The sequence below is a fragment of the Pteropus alecto genome, unplaced genomic scaffold (genome assembly GCF_000325575.1).
Source record: "Pteropus alecto unplaced genomic scaffold, ASM32557v1 scaffold88, whole genome shotgun sequence".
Classification (NCBI taxonomy): domain Eukaryota; kingdom Metazoa; phylum Chordata; class Mammalia; order Chiroptera; family Pteropodidae; genus Pteropus; species Pteropus alecto.
In genome coordinates, this window is record NW_006494611.1 from 20013145 (window position 1) to 20029628 (window position 16484).

Here is a 16484-nt window from a genome sequence, read left to right on the forward strand (position 1 = left end):
GGGAAAGAGGAAAAAAATAGTTTATCTTTTTAAGGGATTCCATGAAAGAAAAGAAAAAAAAACCCGTTAAAGTATAAAGGTCTGGCCTAGAACCAAGGAGTTAACCCTGGATGCTATGGGTTTTTTTGGTGGTTGCTGTTGTTGTTGTTTTATCGTTATTATTATTTCATTAAATGAACACACAAGAGAGACAGATTAAGAGTTTTCTGCTAAACATAGTTAAGTTTACTAATAAACTTTCCTATCCAATTTTTTCTTTCTAATTATCTTTTAACTCCATCTTCTCTTTCTAATAAGAAGGTAGCATTGTAGGCAATAGTATTGTTTGTCTTGCTGACAGTTCCAAACACAGAATAGTTAGCTTGTGATATAATTGTATCAGTAGATTTACAACTCATTTCCAAAGTGGCTCTTTGAAAACATTAACTTTTAATCACATTTCCATGAACCATATCTGTATTATTTAAAAACATTCAAAAACAAGCCCTCAGAAAATAAATATAACTAAACCTATAAATTCTTCTTTAAAAATCACCCCTTGGTAGACAAGCTCTAACGTAAGATTTGTTGCTTTTCTGCCCACGGCTGTAACTGTATCATTTTAGATTGTAGTGAGCTGTTTAGAGGAAGCCACCAAATATACAAAACATAGTGTGCTGTTGATCTCTTCTTAATTGTTTTTAGGATGTTAAACTGAATTATCTTATTCATAAAGGCAACAAATTCCTTGACTTAATCCTCAAATGCCTTTGAAAACTCAATACGGTGGCAATCATATGACATTTACCCATTAGGATATTGGTCTCTGGGGGTCAAATTTTGGCATGGAAATATATTGTAACGAGAAATAAAACCTTATTAGAAAAATTAATTTCTTATATACTTTTTATTTTATTTTCTGTATCTCAGAGGTTCATTTGAAGATTCTACAACCAGATTTTACACAGCATGTGTGGTGGAAGCTTTTGCCTATCTGCATTCCAAAGGCATCATTTACAGAGACCTCAAACCAGAAAATCTCATCCTGGATCACCGAGGTTACGCCAAACTGGTCAGTGTGTTTCACGCATGGTTTTTGCCCTGAAGTTTTAAAATATTGGCTTATTAAGCTGTGTTAATTTGCTAACATCAAAATCATATTTGCTTTTTACATAATTTTTCTTAAAAGCAAGTTTTAATGTTACTATTTTCAACTAATTATTTTTTCAAATTATGCAAAAGTTATGAGAAATTAAATTTGCTGGGTTTGAATTAATAATATCCTGGCCAAACATGTTTCGGTGTACTCATGCTTGTTATCATGTGTTCATACGGCCTTCTACCTTTCAAAGAGAATAGATATTTACATTATAAAAAACTATGAATTATTTTAATATCTTAGATTTGAGAATAATGCAAATTGAAAAAAGTGGGCTTTGAAGGCAGTGTTATCCAGACCATGTTAATAATAGTAGTACTAATAAGAATAATTTTTAAAAAACAGTCAAGAGCTCTAAAGATTTAGTGTAGAGGGAAGTTCTCTTATTTTAAAATGCACAACTTTTGTGACTTTGAATCTCTCAATGCCTGATTATTTTTAACTTTTAGTATTTTTGTTCAGCATATAATTTTCAAAGAAATCAAATAAGTGACAATTAATTATTTATATTCTCAGCCAAATTGTTATAGAAAAAAAAAATAGATTTTCTTCATTTGAGGCTCCTTCTTCAAAAGGTTTCTAGAAAAACAAAGGAAACATTTCCATTTTATGTTTGTATTTATCAAGAGCAAAGTCATTGGTCCAATAATTTGTTACTCAGCCCCTTCAACAGTAAAGTGGCATTTCAATTAATACTAAATAAATTGTCAACTTCATTAAATCTAGCAGAAATCATGTATGTTTAGGGAAAATATGTCAAGTAGGTCTAACTGGTCTTTTAAATTTTTCGAGTAAAAGAGAAATTATGTCCTAACCTCCACTGGCATAAATGAAAGAAAAATGGAAAGTATTTCCAGAAAGAAATGTTTGCCTTTGTTTTTAATGATGTAAATTTCATCCTCTACTCAGGTTTCAACTTTTCCCACTGAAACCAAGTTTGATCAAGGAAATCTTATTTGTTTGAAATATAGATGCCTCCTTTTAGAAGACAGTACTATATTAACTTATATCTGTTTTTATTTTATTATCAGTATTCTTCAGCAAAGTACCTTCTGCTTTTAAGCTTAATCATAAATGGCTCGAAATATCTTATTTTTCTCTCTTTGTAAGGTTGATTTTGGCTTTGCAAAGAAAATAGGATTTGGAAAGAAAACATGGACTTTTTGTGGGACTCCAGAGTATGTAGCCCCGGAGATCATCCTGAACAAAGGCCATGACATTTCAGCCGACTATTGGTCACTGGGAATCCTAATGTATGAACTTCTGACTGGCAGGTATGGACATTGATAGAAAACTGCCAGTGAAAATAGACCAGCAAACAGCTACACGCTCCTGCCTTTGTCACTCTGATTAGACCATCTTAAAGTACTTTTCACCATATCTTGTTACTGCACTTCAGTTAGTTATGCAGGTAACCAAGAGTTCACAAAGCAAAGTCTAAAATAAGTCAGACGAAGGCAACAAACTCAACAATCAATTTTTAGTCTCATTATTGCTAATTCTTTATATATATGTGAATGTGGAATGATCTAGTGAGATCTTTGAGCCTAGTCATTTAGCCAGCAATAAAGCAAGGGAGACAATAGTCATGTAAAAATATTTGGAGTCAGCTATTTATATAAATAAGAGGACCTGTTAGCAGTTTTTATATCTAAATAAAATATGAATGCTTTTCAGGTTTTTTACGTAATAACATAGTCATCGGCAACTAGAAAAGTTGCTATGAATACTACCAAGTATAAAACGGACTACAAACTTCTCAAGAAAAAGCAAAACAAATATACCGCCAAACCATGCACTCAAGACAGTGAGCAGTAGGGTCATTATGACCTACAGAGTTCAGAAGAATATCTAAATAAAATTTGAATGCTTTTCAGGTTTTTTATGTAATAACATAGTCATCGGCAACTAGAAAAGTTGCTATGAATACTACCAGGTATAAAACGGACTACAGACTTCTCAAGAAAAAGCAAAACAAATATACTGCCAAACCATGCACTCAAGACAGTGAGCAGTAGGGTCATTATGACCTACAGAGTTCAGAAGAAGCCTAAGTTTGCCCAGGGAGGCTTTTGAAGATGATAAAACTACAGCAGAGCCTTACGGAAAGAATGTAGAGAGCAAGCAAGATAAAGGGCATTGCTGACAGAGAGACATAGCTTAAATAAAAGAGCAGTAATGGGCAAAGAAAGAAAGAAGGTTCATGTTTTAAAATGATAGGAAATCAATTAGTCACCTTTCAAGTATTATGATTGCTGCACTTGAGTTTTTGGACTCCATCCAGAGAAAGAATCATTGAGAATTTTCTGACAAAGGAGTGACATGTGTTGTGGCTTGTAAGGAAAAATAGCTGGCAAAAAAGTGTAGGACAAATTGGAAGATAGATAGAGAGGCTAGTTTGGAGATATTTTGAATAATTTAGATCTAGGAAGCTGAGAGCCTAGAATATGCTGAGGTCAGTAGAACAAAAGGAATAAGCATGAAATTGGATGTGAGAGAATTAGTTAAGAGAACTTAGTAGCTACAGAGAAAATGAGAGGAAGAATTGAGACCTTTAGCCTCAGTGTTTTTTATGAGGATTCAGTGAGTATATGAACCACTTAGGAGAGTGTCTAGTACATAGGAAGCACTCCATAAATGTTAACACCTACTGCTACCATTGCCACGAATAGTTATACTGTGCTTTTAATTTTAGTTGTGGATATCTTACATTACTACTCTTGAAGCTTCTATGTTGACTTCAGATAAATTATCTGTGACCTAACCCAATTCTATTCAATATTTACCTTTGGCACAGAGGTAAACTGTTTAAATATATAGAAAATTAAGTAGACATGTAAGGATATGAAAGATTTGGACAAAAGGGAAGGTTGAATTTAACGTACATAAATACGTATGCATATGGATAGGTGGATGGATAGATAACCTTTCTGGTGTTCTTTGCATTGCTATAAAAACAATCATAATGAATGGAAGAAAACGCAATATTAACTAAGAATTTAAATACTAACCATTAATACTTAGACTAAAATGTTAACCATGGTAATTTCTATTTCTCCTTATGTAGCTTTTTTTTCCCCCTACAATTATTATTTATTCCTGGATAATAATGAAAAATGTTAAAACTTTACTCTTAAAAGTTGGTATATACTGAACTATAAAGAAATTATTTTTTTGTTAATCCTTTAATGCAAGTTATGCTCTTATAGAAGAATCGTTGTTTCCATTAGAAATTTCACTGGCCAATATCTGACTGCCATATAGTGAAACTAAAAATTACAAAGATTTAAAACAAAAAGTCTAAACACTTAAAATTAAAAAGCATTAGTTTAAGTATCTACAGGGTCATAAAATTATGGAATAGCAAAACAGCAATAAAAAATAAAGCACTATAAATCACAATTTGTGTGGTATGGCTAAAGCTGAACTTAATTACCATATTTATATCATAAAAAACTTATTATGACTCAAAGTAAATGAGCTTACGAGGTTCCGATTCAAGGTGGCAATATATGATGATTCTGAACTCACCTCCTGCCATGAACACACAGAATCTACAGCTACATATGAAAAAAAATTCCACTGGGGGGGGAAAAAAAAAACCAACCTGAAAACTGGCTGATAAATGTCCACATAACAGTGAAAGAAAGAAGGCCCGGAAAGAAGAGTGTAGGAGAGGCCGGAATACAAATCTTGCCACTCACTTATTTCAAACTTTACTACAAATCTATAATAATCAAAACAGTATGGCACTGGAACAAAAATAGACACATAAGTCAATGGAACAGAATAAAAAGAGCCTAGAGATAAACTCTTATATGGTCAACTAAACTATGACGAAGTAGGCAAGAATATACAATGATGAAACAACAGTCTCTTCAACAAGTGGTGTTGGGAAAATTGTACAGATATATGTATAAAAATGAAAGTCAACCACTCTCTTATACCATTTATACCATATACAAAAGTACACTTAAAATAGATTAAAGTCAAGTGTAAGGCCTGAAATCATAAAAGAAAACACAGGTAGTAAACTATTTGACATCAGTCTGAATAACATCTTTTTCAATAAGTCCCCTCAAGCAAGGGAAACAAAAGCAAACATAAATGGGACTTAAACTATAAAGCTTCTGCACAGTGAAGGAAACCATCAATAAAACACAAAGACAACATACTGAATGGGAGAATATATTTGCATAGCTCTGATTACAGGTTAATATTCAAAATATATAAGAACTCATACAATTCAATAACAAAAAAATAACAATGTGATCAAAGAAAATAGGCAGAGGACATGACAAGACATTCCTCCAAAGAAGACATACAATGGCCAACAGAAATATGAAAATATGCTCAACATCGCTAATCATCAAGGAAATGTAAATCAAAATCACAATGAGATATCACCTCACACCAGTCAGAATGACTATTAACAAAAAGTCAACAAAAAACAAGCTGGTGAGGATGTAGAGAGAAGAGAACCCTGTACACTGATTGTGGGACTGCATATTGGTGCAGCCACTATGGAAAACAGTATGGAGATTCCTAAAAAAACTAAAACTACATTATACAATCTAGAAATTCCATTTCTGTGTATTTATCTGTAGTAACTGAAAACACTAACCCAAAAAGATATATGCATTCCTGTGTTCATTGCATTATTTACAATAGTCAAGATATGGAAGTAACCTAGGTGTCCATAGGTAGATGAATTGATAAAGAAGATGTGGTATATACATACACAATGTAATATTATGCAGCAATAAAAAAGAATGAAATCTTGCCATTTGTGACAACATGAATGGACCTAGAGAGTCTTATGTTAAGTGAAATAAGTCAGAGGAAAATGAACAGCATGTGATTTCTCTTATATATGGAATATTTAAAACAAAACAAAATAAAACCAGACTCATAGAACAAAGACCAAAGGCATGGTTGCCAGAGAGGAGGATGATGGCAGGGATGGGTGAAAAAAAGTGAGGAATATAGTCAATAATATTGTGATAAGTTTACATAGTGACCAATGATTATGAGAATTAGCGGGGTAATCACACTGTAAGGTATAAAAATGTTAAATCACTATATTGTACACCTGAAACTAACATAACTAATATTGTAGAACTATATTTAAATACATGATATTATTCATTCTAAAGAAATTATTTAAAGAATATACGAAAGATTATAAAATCTATTGGCCACTTCTATTAAAAACAAAATATTGGAGCAAATAAGCTTTGAAATTCTTATATGATATGCAATTTCATGAAAGCAAGACATATAACTATTTATAAACAAAAATTTATATCATAATTTTGTTTTTCAATAGCTATTATTAAAACCTCAAATCATTAATATAAAGACTATGAGAGGTGGCTGTTTTACCTAATGCATGGAAACCAACAGAGAATTAAGCATAATGAAGAAACAAAGGAACGAGATTAAACTTTAATAAAAATAACATACCTGATAAAGACTTTAAAGTAATGGCTATAAAGATGCTCACCAAACTCAGAAGAAGAATGGATGGACAGTGAGAACTTTAAGAAAGAAAGAAAAAAAATATAAGAAAGTTAAACAAAGAAGTAACAGAGGCTAAAGAATGCATTAACTGAAGTGAACAATATACTATAGTAGTTAAACAGTAGACTAGATGAAACAGAAAAAGGGATCAGTGAACTCGAAGGCACAGTAGTGAAATTCACTCAATTAGAGCAGGAAAAAAAGAATGAAGTGAAGATACTTAAAGAGCATGTGTGACAAAATCAAGCAGGCTAACCTTTGCATTACAGGGGTCTCAGGTGGAAGAGAGAGAAAGGGGCAGAAAACTTATTTGAAAAAATAATAGCTGACCACTTCCCTACCCGGGAAAGGGAACAGACATTCAGATCCAAGAATCACAGTTCCAAGTAAGAGGAACCCAAAGAGGCCCACACTAAGATATAGTATAATTAAAATGTTAGAAGTTAAAGATAAGGAGAGAATCTTAAAAACAGCAAGAGTAAAACACTTGTTACATACAGGAGAACTCATATAAAACTAGCAGCATATTTTTAGACAGAAACTGCAAATCAGAAGGGAGTAGCATGATATATTTAAAATTCTGAAAGAAAAAAAACCAAAACTTGGCAAAGTTATTCAGAATTGAGATATGAAGAGTTTTCCAGATGAACAAATGCTAAAGGAGTTAATCACTACTAAACTGAACCTACAGAAAAAAAATGTTAAGGGACTTCTTTAAGTTGAAAAGAAAGGTTGCTAATTAATAACAAGAATACACATGAAAGTAAAATTTCACTGGTAAAGATTAACATAAGGTAGTAGAGTAATTACTTAAAGTGAGTATGAAGGTTAAAAGAAAAAAAGTAGTAAAAACTATGACTACAATAATTAGTTAAAGGATACACAAGATTTAAAGATGTAAAATGTGACATCAAAAACAAAATATTTGGGGGAGTAGTAAAAATGCAGATCTTTAGAATGTGTTCAAACTGGAATTGTTACCAACTTAAAATAGATTGTTATATGATCCAGCAATTCCACTTCCGGATATTTATTCGAAGAAAATAAAAACACTAATTCAAAAAGATACAGGTACCCTTATGTTTATTGCAGCATTATTTATAATAGCCAAGACATGGAAACAACCAAGTATCCAATGATAGATGAATGAATAAAGAAAATGTGGAATATATATACAATAGAATATTATTCAGCCATAAAAAGGAAGGAATTTTTGCTATTTTTGCTAGAAACATAGATGGACCTGGAGAGCATTATGCTAAGTGAAATAAGTCAGACAGAGAAAGGCAAATACCATGTGATCTCACTTACATGTGGAATCTAAAATAAAACAAAATTGAGTTCATAGATACAGAGAACAGATTAGTAGTTCTCAGAGAGTAAAGGGTTGACAAAATGAGTGAAGAGGGTCAAAAGGTATAAATTTCCAGTTATAAAATTAATAAGTCATGGGACTGTAACATATAGCATTGTGACTATAGTTAATAATACTGCAGTACACATTTGAAAATTGCGAAGAGAGTAGATCTTAAAAGTTCTCAGGACAAGAAAAAAATTGTAACTATATATGGTGATGGATGTTTACTGTGGTAAACACTGTGGTAATTGTTTTGTAATATATGCAAATATTGAAGAATTACATTATACACATGAAACAATATTATGTTATATGTTAGTTATATCTCAATAAAATACATAAATAAATTATCTTAGCACCCATTTTGAGAAACAGAGAAAGACTTTGAGTCAAAGATAGAGTAAAAACATTTTTATTTTAGTTTTTCCTTCTGCCCAATGGCAAGGAATGGAGTATGGGAAGGTGAGAGATTAGAGTGTAGGAAGGTAAGAATAAAACAAGATAATCTCTAGCTACAATGAAAGTTTCACCAACCATACATGCCAAACACTCTGAAGTGTGGAACATTATTAGGAACTGTGATGAAAACCCTATGACCACAAAGTGATATGGTCCTGAATGTCATATCTAATAATTTTTGTAATTAAAAAAATTAATTACAGTTGACATACAATATTATGTTAGTTTCAGGTGTACAACAGTGATTAGACATTCGTATAACTTATGAAGTGATCACCCCAATAAATCTAGCCCTCTTCTGACACCTCTAATGACTTTTGATGGAAATAAAATTTGGAAGTATAGATGGACCTTAAAAAAAGCAAGGAATGTTTATGGAGATCTAGTTAAACACTACAGAATGGTAGAGGAACTGAGGTGAAGCAAATCTCAGACAGATATACTAATTGTCTTTTTTAAGGACTATCATGTTGGCCAATAAGTGAAAGGGAGCAAATAAAGAGAGAATAGCAGTGAAGTGACTACAGGATTTCAGATAACATGGTATGGCTTTTCTATGAACCATGTGACCTCCTGAACACCAAAAATTGAGGGCAAGTAAAATAAATGATCTGGTGAGAGGTTTTCTAAGTTAACAAATTCTAGTGAAGAATGCTGAATTTTCTACTTTCTCCCTTCCTTCTAACCTTATTCTGTTCTTTTGGAGTAGCTAGCCCCACTTAAAGATGAGTAATAATCAGGGACTCATTTCTTACTTGTCTCAAAGCTACAGCCCCTTTCTGTACACACCATTCATATTTTATTTACTGGTTATGTTCAAGCATCATCACCACCCCCCACCTGACTCAGGAAAAGACGAACTCATCTCCAGTTTCAGGTTTAGATTTAATTAATTATTCCAGTCACACAGAATTCTCCTAGTGATTGTAATATATGGGATTGGCTTGGACACACAATTTAAACTGGTTAAAAAAGATTTAAAAGAAAAAAAAAATCAATACAAATTCATGGAGAATTCTCAGTGCCTTTAGTAGGCTCTCAGTAAATAATTATTGAATATATGTAAGTCCCTATTTCCACTGGCAGTAGTCTTACTGCTGAGAGAGGAAATAGACTTAGGATAAAGCCAACACTGAGATATGGTAAAACCAAACCTGGAAACAAATTGGGTCACTGAGCCTCTGATCCTACCAGGTCTAGAGTTTGCCCTACCTCTGGACTGCCATGTACTCAAATAAATGTCCTTATTGTTTTAATCAGTTTAAACTGGTATTTTCTATTAATTACGACTGAAGGATGTATAAGCAAAAGACAGCTAAATAACACATGAGAAATGAATCAAAGAAACGTAGGTGTTCAGACAAATTGTTAGCTACAATTTCTTTGAGATGGTTGAACGTATGTTCTAGGAAGTAACCGCAAAGGTATCTGCAATGGTACACAGATAAAAAGAGAAGTAAATCAGCAGAGCTTAGGAACACTGCAGAACTAAGTCATATTATAAGCAACAGAAAATAGAATAACGGCCATCAAAACCCAGCCAGAGAGATAGTAGATAGACTTGAGAAAAACAATGAAAAAGAAAAAAGGATATAGAAATTATTACCAAAAGAGAATATAGAAGTCAAAGAACATAGAAAAAAAATGATATATATGAAGAGACTATAAATGAGATAGAAAAACATATTCAATTACATAATAGAAAATTCATGACATAAGATGAGTCCTTAGTGTATCTTTTCGATTAGCAGTAACAATAGGGAAATGGATACCATCACATGTCCTAGTACAACTTTCTAATCTCAATGATAAGTAATAACCACATGGGTATCTGAGCCACAAAAGCATGTCACGTATGGGGCCGGGAGTGAGGATTAGAGTTCATGTCGGCTTCCATCTTTCATAGTACCTTTGATACCAAAAGACAGTATATTAAGAACGATGTAGTTCTGGGGGAAACAAAGAGTATAATTCGAGTAATTTATACCAAGTTAAGTTATTCTTAAAGTATAAAGACAGCATATAAAGAATGTACCCAAGGCCTTTCTTAAAAACGCTACTGTATGACCAAGTCAACTAAGAGATGAATCAAAATAAAACTAAGGAATAAAGAAACTGCTAAAAGGATTGGTGATGAGCTTTGAATCTGATTAGTTAGAACTTAGGTTAAATAATTTAATTTTGATTATTAAACAGAAAGAAAATGTTATAATCTTTGGCAACCTTAAAATGTCACTAAAATCAACAAAAGTTAAGGTGAGTGAGAAAAGATAAGAATAATTATAGGCATGCCTATTTCTCATCATTCATAATTATGAATCCTAAGTATTTTTTTTACAGCTTAATTATATCAGTACAAAAAAAGCCTCAAAATTCGAAGTTTAAAAAAAATGTTTTCCTGATTTAATGTTTCAGGAACTAATATTGTTGGTGAAGAAGCACATATTTGAAATTTAGCATTTCTTTCAGGTTTATTTTACTCGTCAGGTTAACTTTAAATCGATTACCTTTTTATTTTAAAAAGCATGTATGGTATAACCCTGTGTCTCTCAATCTACATAGAGAAATATATAAAATTACATTTAACAATATTAATTACTATTAACATTTTGAGATGTTGTGTGATTATTACTTTTTTTCTAATTGTAAATGTTTTATATATTGCATGAATATCTTGGACTGGATATACATTGCTTATAAAAAACACAAAAGTTATCTTAAATAAATGATTTTTGTTATCTTTCTAAGATAAATAAATACAAAAACAAAAGTATAAATTAGGGAAACATTAACTGACAACAAAAATATCTAAAATGTGGTTCTTAAAATAAAATTAGAACCAGCAAGAGAGTAAAGAGAATACTCAATGTAACATTACAGAAAGAAGAAATTCTTAAATACTAAGAGAATATTAAATAAAATATCATATTTATAAATTTTTTAAAGTGATTTAAAATGGACAGGTAATTACTAGCTAATGACATATTAAAGTAAATAGAAAGTACTTGTCACAGAAAATTGGGACGAAAACTCAAAGCAGATACCATCACGGTTCTCAGCACAAGCAAATCTACCACTCCCTATTTTTAGCAACTCATTGTTTGCAGCCTGCTCAATCGTTTAATAAAGAAATAATTTGAACTGCTATTAAACAATATAGACAAAATAATTATGTTGTATTTTTTCCCCAAAGACATCATGAGCCCTGTATTAGTAAAATAATGAATTTCCAAAGAAATTATTTTCCAAGGTATATCATAGTCTCCCCTATGAACTGAGAAATTTGATGCAACTGACTTTAAATCACCTCTATAAACCCTGATCCTAGCACAATACCACACTCCGAGGATGATTAGGTAAATAAACTAACAAATCTGGTCCATGTGGGCTTGGATATTACATCTTTCCTAACAAAGAGGATGCCTTGTGTTAGGTTATCTACTGAGAACTGATGAACAGGAAGGAAAGGATAGAAGGAGTACTACTATTCCATAGAAGCATTAGTTTAACAGATATTTACCGACCACTTACTGTGTGCCAGGCATCCTACTAAACTCTGAGAATATCAGTGGCTAACAAAATTTAGTCTGGAAAGGAAGATAGATAATAAAACAAATAATCACACAAATGAAGAAATAATTACAAAGCATAATAAGTGATATAAAGAGTGCTATAAGAGAAAAGGAGAAAAGAAAAACAAAAAGGAGAGTATGACGAGGGACATTAGATAAAGTTTAAATTTGATAATTGTATTATGTTGATTGATTTAGGTTTCGTGATTAGTTATATTAGTGGATTAGAGTAGGCCTTTTTCAGGAAGCAACATAACACTTAAGACCTGATAAATGAGGCATTGACCAGATAAACTTGGGAAGAACCTTCTGGACAAAATAAATAGCTCCTTGAGGATTGAAAAATGTGTGGTATTTCAGAGAAATAGAAGGCAGATATTCCTGAATCCTAGTAAGCGAGGGGAGTGATGCCATGACATGGAGTCCTATCACTGATGTTCTTATAGCCCCTTCTAATAATTTTGGATTCCATCCCAAGTGTAATCAGTGAGATGTGAAGTATGAGAAAGAACTGAAAAGTGGAAGAGGCATCTTAAATGACTAAGGACAGCAAGAGGGGTTAGATACCTGCCTTAAAAAGAAATGGGGATACAGTAGACAAACAACCCATTTATGTTTTGCTAAGTAATTTACTTGGAAAGGTTTTCACACTGTTTGCTATTAATCAAGTTTCATTCCAGTATCACTCCAAATATAAGCCCAAAATAAATATTGATGTCATTTATGAAGTTATAATAATTTAAGTTTTCTTATTTAGAAAATAAAAGTAATATGTCTTCTCATGTTTCTCATTCTTGCAGCCCACCTTTCTCAGGCCCAGATCCTATGAAAACCTATAACATCATATTGAGGGGCATTGACATGATAGAATTTCCAAAGAAGATTGTCAAAAATGCTGCTAATTTAATTAAAAAACTATGCAGGTAAGCAATTCAACCACATTATTTTGGGAAGGTTTATAATGTGAAAAAAATTAGATCCCTTATCGACTATTATTTTATTTTTAGGGACAATCCATCAGAAAGATTGGGGAATTTGAAAAATGGAGTAAAAGACATTCAAAAGCACAAGTAAGTATTCTTTCCTTATAATTTTAGGTTTGAAAGGTCAGAAAACCTGACAAGCATTTCCCCAAACTATTGTTGTTGTTGTTTTTTTAAGTTAGTGGTTGCATAACTGATACAATTAGCATATAAAAACATCCAACGGGAGATGCAGACTAGTTAGCCTTTTTATTAAAAGGCTTCCTGGTTCTGTGTCTGGAACATTAGATATTCTGACTCTGTGACATGCCTAACAACAGATCCGCTGAATTCCGTTTCTTCCAACTCACAATAACTAGTTTTTTTTCCTCTCTGGCACAAAGAAGAAATGTATATTCTAATTCTGGGACTCTATTCCCTACCAAGTATTAAACACAAAAGTCCTCCGCCATATCATGCCTCATTTCCTACTAGATCAAAATATATTTTCCCAACCATTTCCTAATTAGGTGATATGACAAAGAAAAGAAAAAAAGTAGAGTACAGTCTTTTTAAACAATTGCAGCATCTTAAATATCAGACTTTACCTATCCATGTTGACTAGATGTTCTGAGGCTAAATTAAGACCAAATTGATTTTTCTCTATTAGTCTGTTTCCATAACATTCACAGGAAATTCATATCTCTACTAGAGGAACTTATTTAGCAAAATACCTATGAACATCTAAAAGGCCTGCTAAGAATTTGGTGTAAGCATTTGCTAATGGTGAACTCTTTCAAAGACAAAAAACAAAACAAAACCAACCTACTAAACAAACAAATAAAAAATCCTTTATATTATTTGGTTATTTGGTCCTCATTTTCACAGAAAAGCTGTACATAGAATACCTTCATTGTATTAAAATAGAAAAAAAGGAGGAAAATGAGATGTGTCGAGACCAATACAACAACGTGAAAGGACTGAGGCTACCTACTGAATCAGGTGCAAAGATGGAAAGATAATTCTCTGTTCTAAATTGCCATGCCTAGATTCTATTTACCTCCTTAAAATATCCCGGAAGGTACAGGGCCAAGCATATTATGACATTCATTAAGTTATAATGATAGTGTAGGAACAAGGTCATACAGATATTATGAATGAAATTACTAGAATAAAAAGGAGGTGCTTTCTAATTGGTGTTTACAACTGACAATTTTTTAAAATACGTATTCCACCAAATAAGGTAATAAAGAACATTTTTGTCACATTGAACATGTTTGCCTACTTGCTTTCCATCCGTCATGGACATCATATATGTCGCAATGAAAAGGTTTTAGCTGAGACAAAATGCCTTTAACTCTCTACTTTTTCCTTTCCTAGATGGTTTGAGGGCTTTAATTGGGAAGGCTTAAGAAAAGGCACCTTGACACCTCCTATAATACCAAGTGTAAGTAGACTTTCTAGGTTGTAATTATGTGTCACATGTGAAGGTGTTTATGTCAGTCATCAAAGACCTGTTATTTCTAAAGTGTTATTCTATGATCAGATTAAATAACTATAACCATTTTTAATGGTTAAAAAATGACATCTAAAATTCATATAAAAATGACATCTAAAATTAAAGTTTAAAAACAGATAAGTTAGGGGATAATTATTTATATGTATTTTACTGCTACCTTTTTAAACTATTCATTCTAAGTTTCTTTTATTTAGGAATGAAAGTTGACTTTTAGTATGATAAGTGTTAAATATATACTGCTGTAGACAAAAGAGTGTAATAAATCTCCAACAATCAGGTTCCTTTTTTTTCTAATAATATATAAACTTTATACATTATTGACTAAGAAAAATAATACATTAACAACTTTAATATTCATATTCATGTGCTTCCAGAAATATGTATATTTTAAATTTCTGTACCTATGTGCTCTCTCTATATAAGCTACAGTAAGTTCTTAATAATTTAGTGTGTATGTGAGTATACCTGGGTGAGTTAGGACAATGTGTTACTATTTTCTGTTTATGATTCTATTTTACTCTCTACCTTAATCTTTCCCAAGAGCCTAACCCATAAGGACCACATTAAAGCATTCCTTTGCCCTCTGTTTCTTGGTTGGGTTTGGTCAACAGTGCAGCAACCATTTTCAACAGCTATTGATTCCTGGCCAATATTGATTCATTTATGCCCCCCACATAGTTCCTCCTCTCTTAATCCCATATTCTCCCCCCCCCCCATTTCAAACTATCCTACAAAGCTACAATAGTCAAAACAGTATAGTACTGGCAGAAAAATAGACACACAGACAAATAAAACAGAATTGAGAGCCCAGAAATAAATCTGCACACTTTTGGGCAACTAATTTTCAAAAAAGAAGCCAAAAACATACAATGGAGAAAGGAAAGCCTTTTCAATAAATGGCATTGGGAAAATTGGAAAACCACATGCAAAATGAAACTAGACTGCTATCTGAAACCATACACAAAAATTAATTAAAAATGGATTAAAGACTTGAATATAAGATCTGAAACAAAATATATGGAAGAAGACATTGGGATTGAACTTATGGACTTTGGTCTCAAAGAGGTTTTTGTGAACTTTACCCCAAAAGCAAGGGAAGTAAAAGCAAAAATAAATAAATGGGACTAGATCAAGCTAAAAAGCTTCTGCACAGCAAAAGAAATCATCGACAAAACAAAAAGGCAACCAACTGAATGAAAGAAGATATTTTCAAAACTATACCTCCAATAAGGGGCTAATATCCAAAATATATAAAGAACTCATACAACTCAATCAAGAAAAGTAAACTAATTAAAAAAAATGAATGGAGGACCTGAACAGACACTTTTCTAAAGAAGACGTACAGCTAGCCAATAGATATATAAAAAGATGCTCAACCTCACTAGCTATAAGGGAAATGCAAATCAAAACCACAGTGAGATACTACCTCACACCTGATAGAAGGGCTATTAAGAATAAGACAAGAAATAAGTGTTGGAGAGGTTACAGAGAAAAAGGAACACTTGTACGCTGCTGGTGGGAATGTAAATTGTGCAGCCTCTGTGGAAAACAATATGGAGGATCCTCAAAAAATTAAAAATAAAGCTACTCTATGACCCAGTAGTCTCTCTTCTGGGTATCTAGCCAAAAAATTAGAAAACACTTATTCAAAAAGATATATGTATTTCTATGTTCACTGCAGTATTATTCACAATAGCCAAGACGTGGAAACAACCTAAGAGTCCCTTCACAGATGATTGGATAAGGAAGATGTGGTACATATATACAGTAGAATACTATTTGGCCATACAAAAGACAAAATATTGCCCTATATTACTTTGAAGCACTCCCAGGCATTACTGTGATCTTTTATCCTTCCATCAGGATCTAAAAGATACAGAATTCCTTTTCATAACTCTCTTTCTTAACACATCAAAGTTTTTTGTTAAATAGCCAGTCTAAGTGTTTATAGTAT

The 16484-nt window shown here is 32.2% G+C and overlaps 1 protein-coding gene across 2 annotated transcripts in view; it reads left to right on the forward strand.

Annotated features, from left to right (window-relative positions):
• PRKG1 (protein kinase cGMP-dependent 1) overlaps nt 1-16484 on the forward strand; it is a 1107428-nt gene that overhangs the window by 1085292 nt on the left and 5652 nt on the right. For both annotated transcript variants that reach the window (XM_006925986.1, XM_006925985.1), the window contains exons 13-17: nt 910-1051; nt 2249-2412; nt 12850-12972; nt 13057-13119; nt 14392-14458. In XM_006925986.1, the coding sequence (XP_006926048.1) occupies nt 910-1051; nt 2249-2412; nt 12850-12972; nt 13057-13119; nt 14392-14458 (559 nt within the window). The remainder of the gene's footprint in view (nt 1-909; nt 1052-2248; nt 2413-12849; nt 12973-13056; nt 13120-14391; nt 14459-16484) is intronic.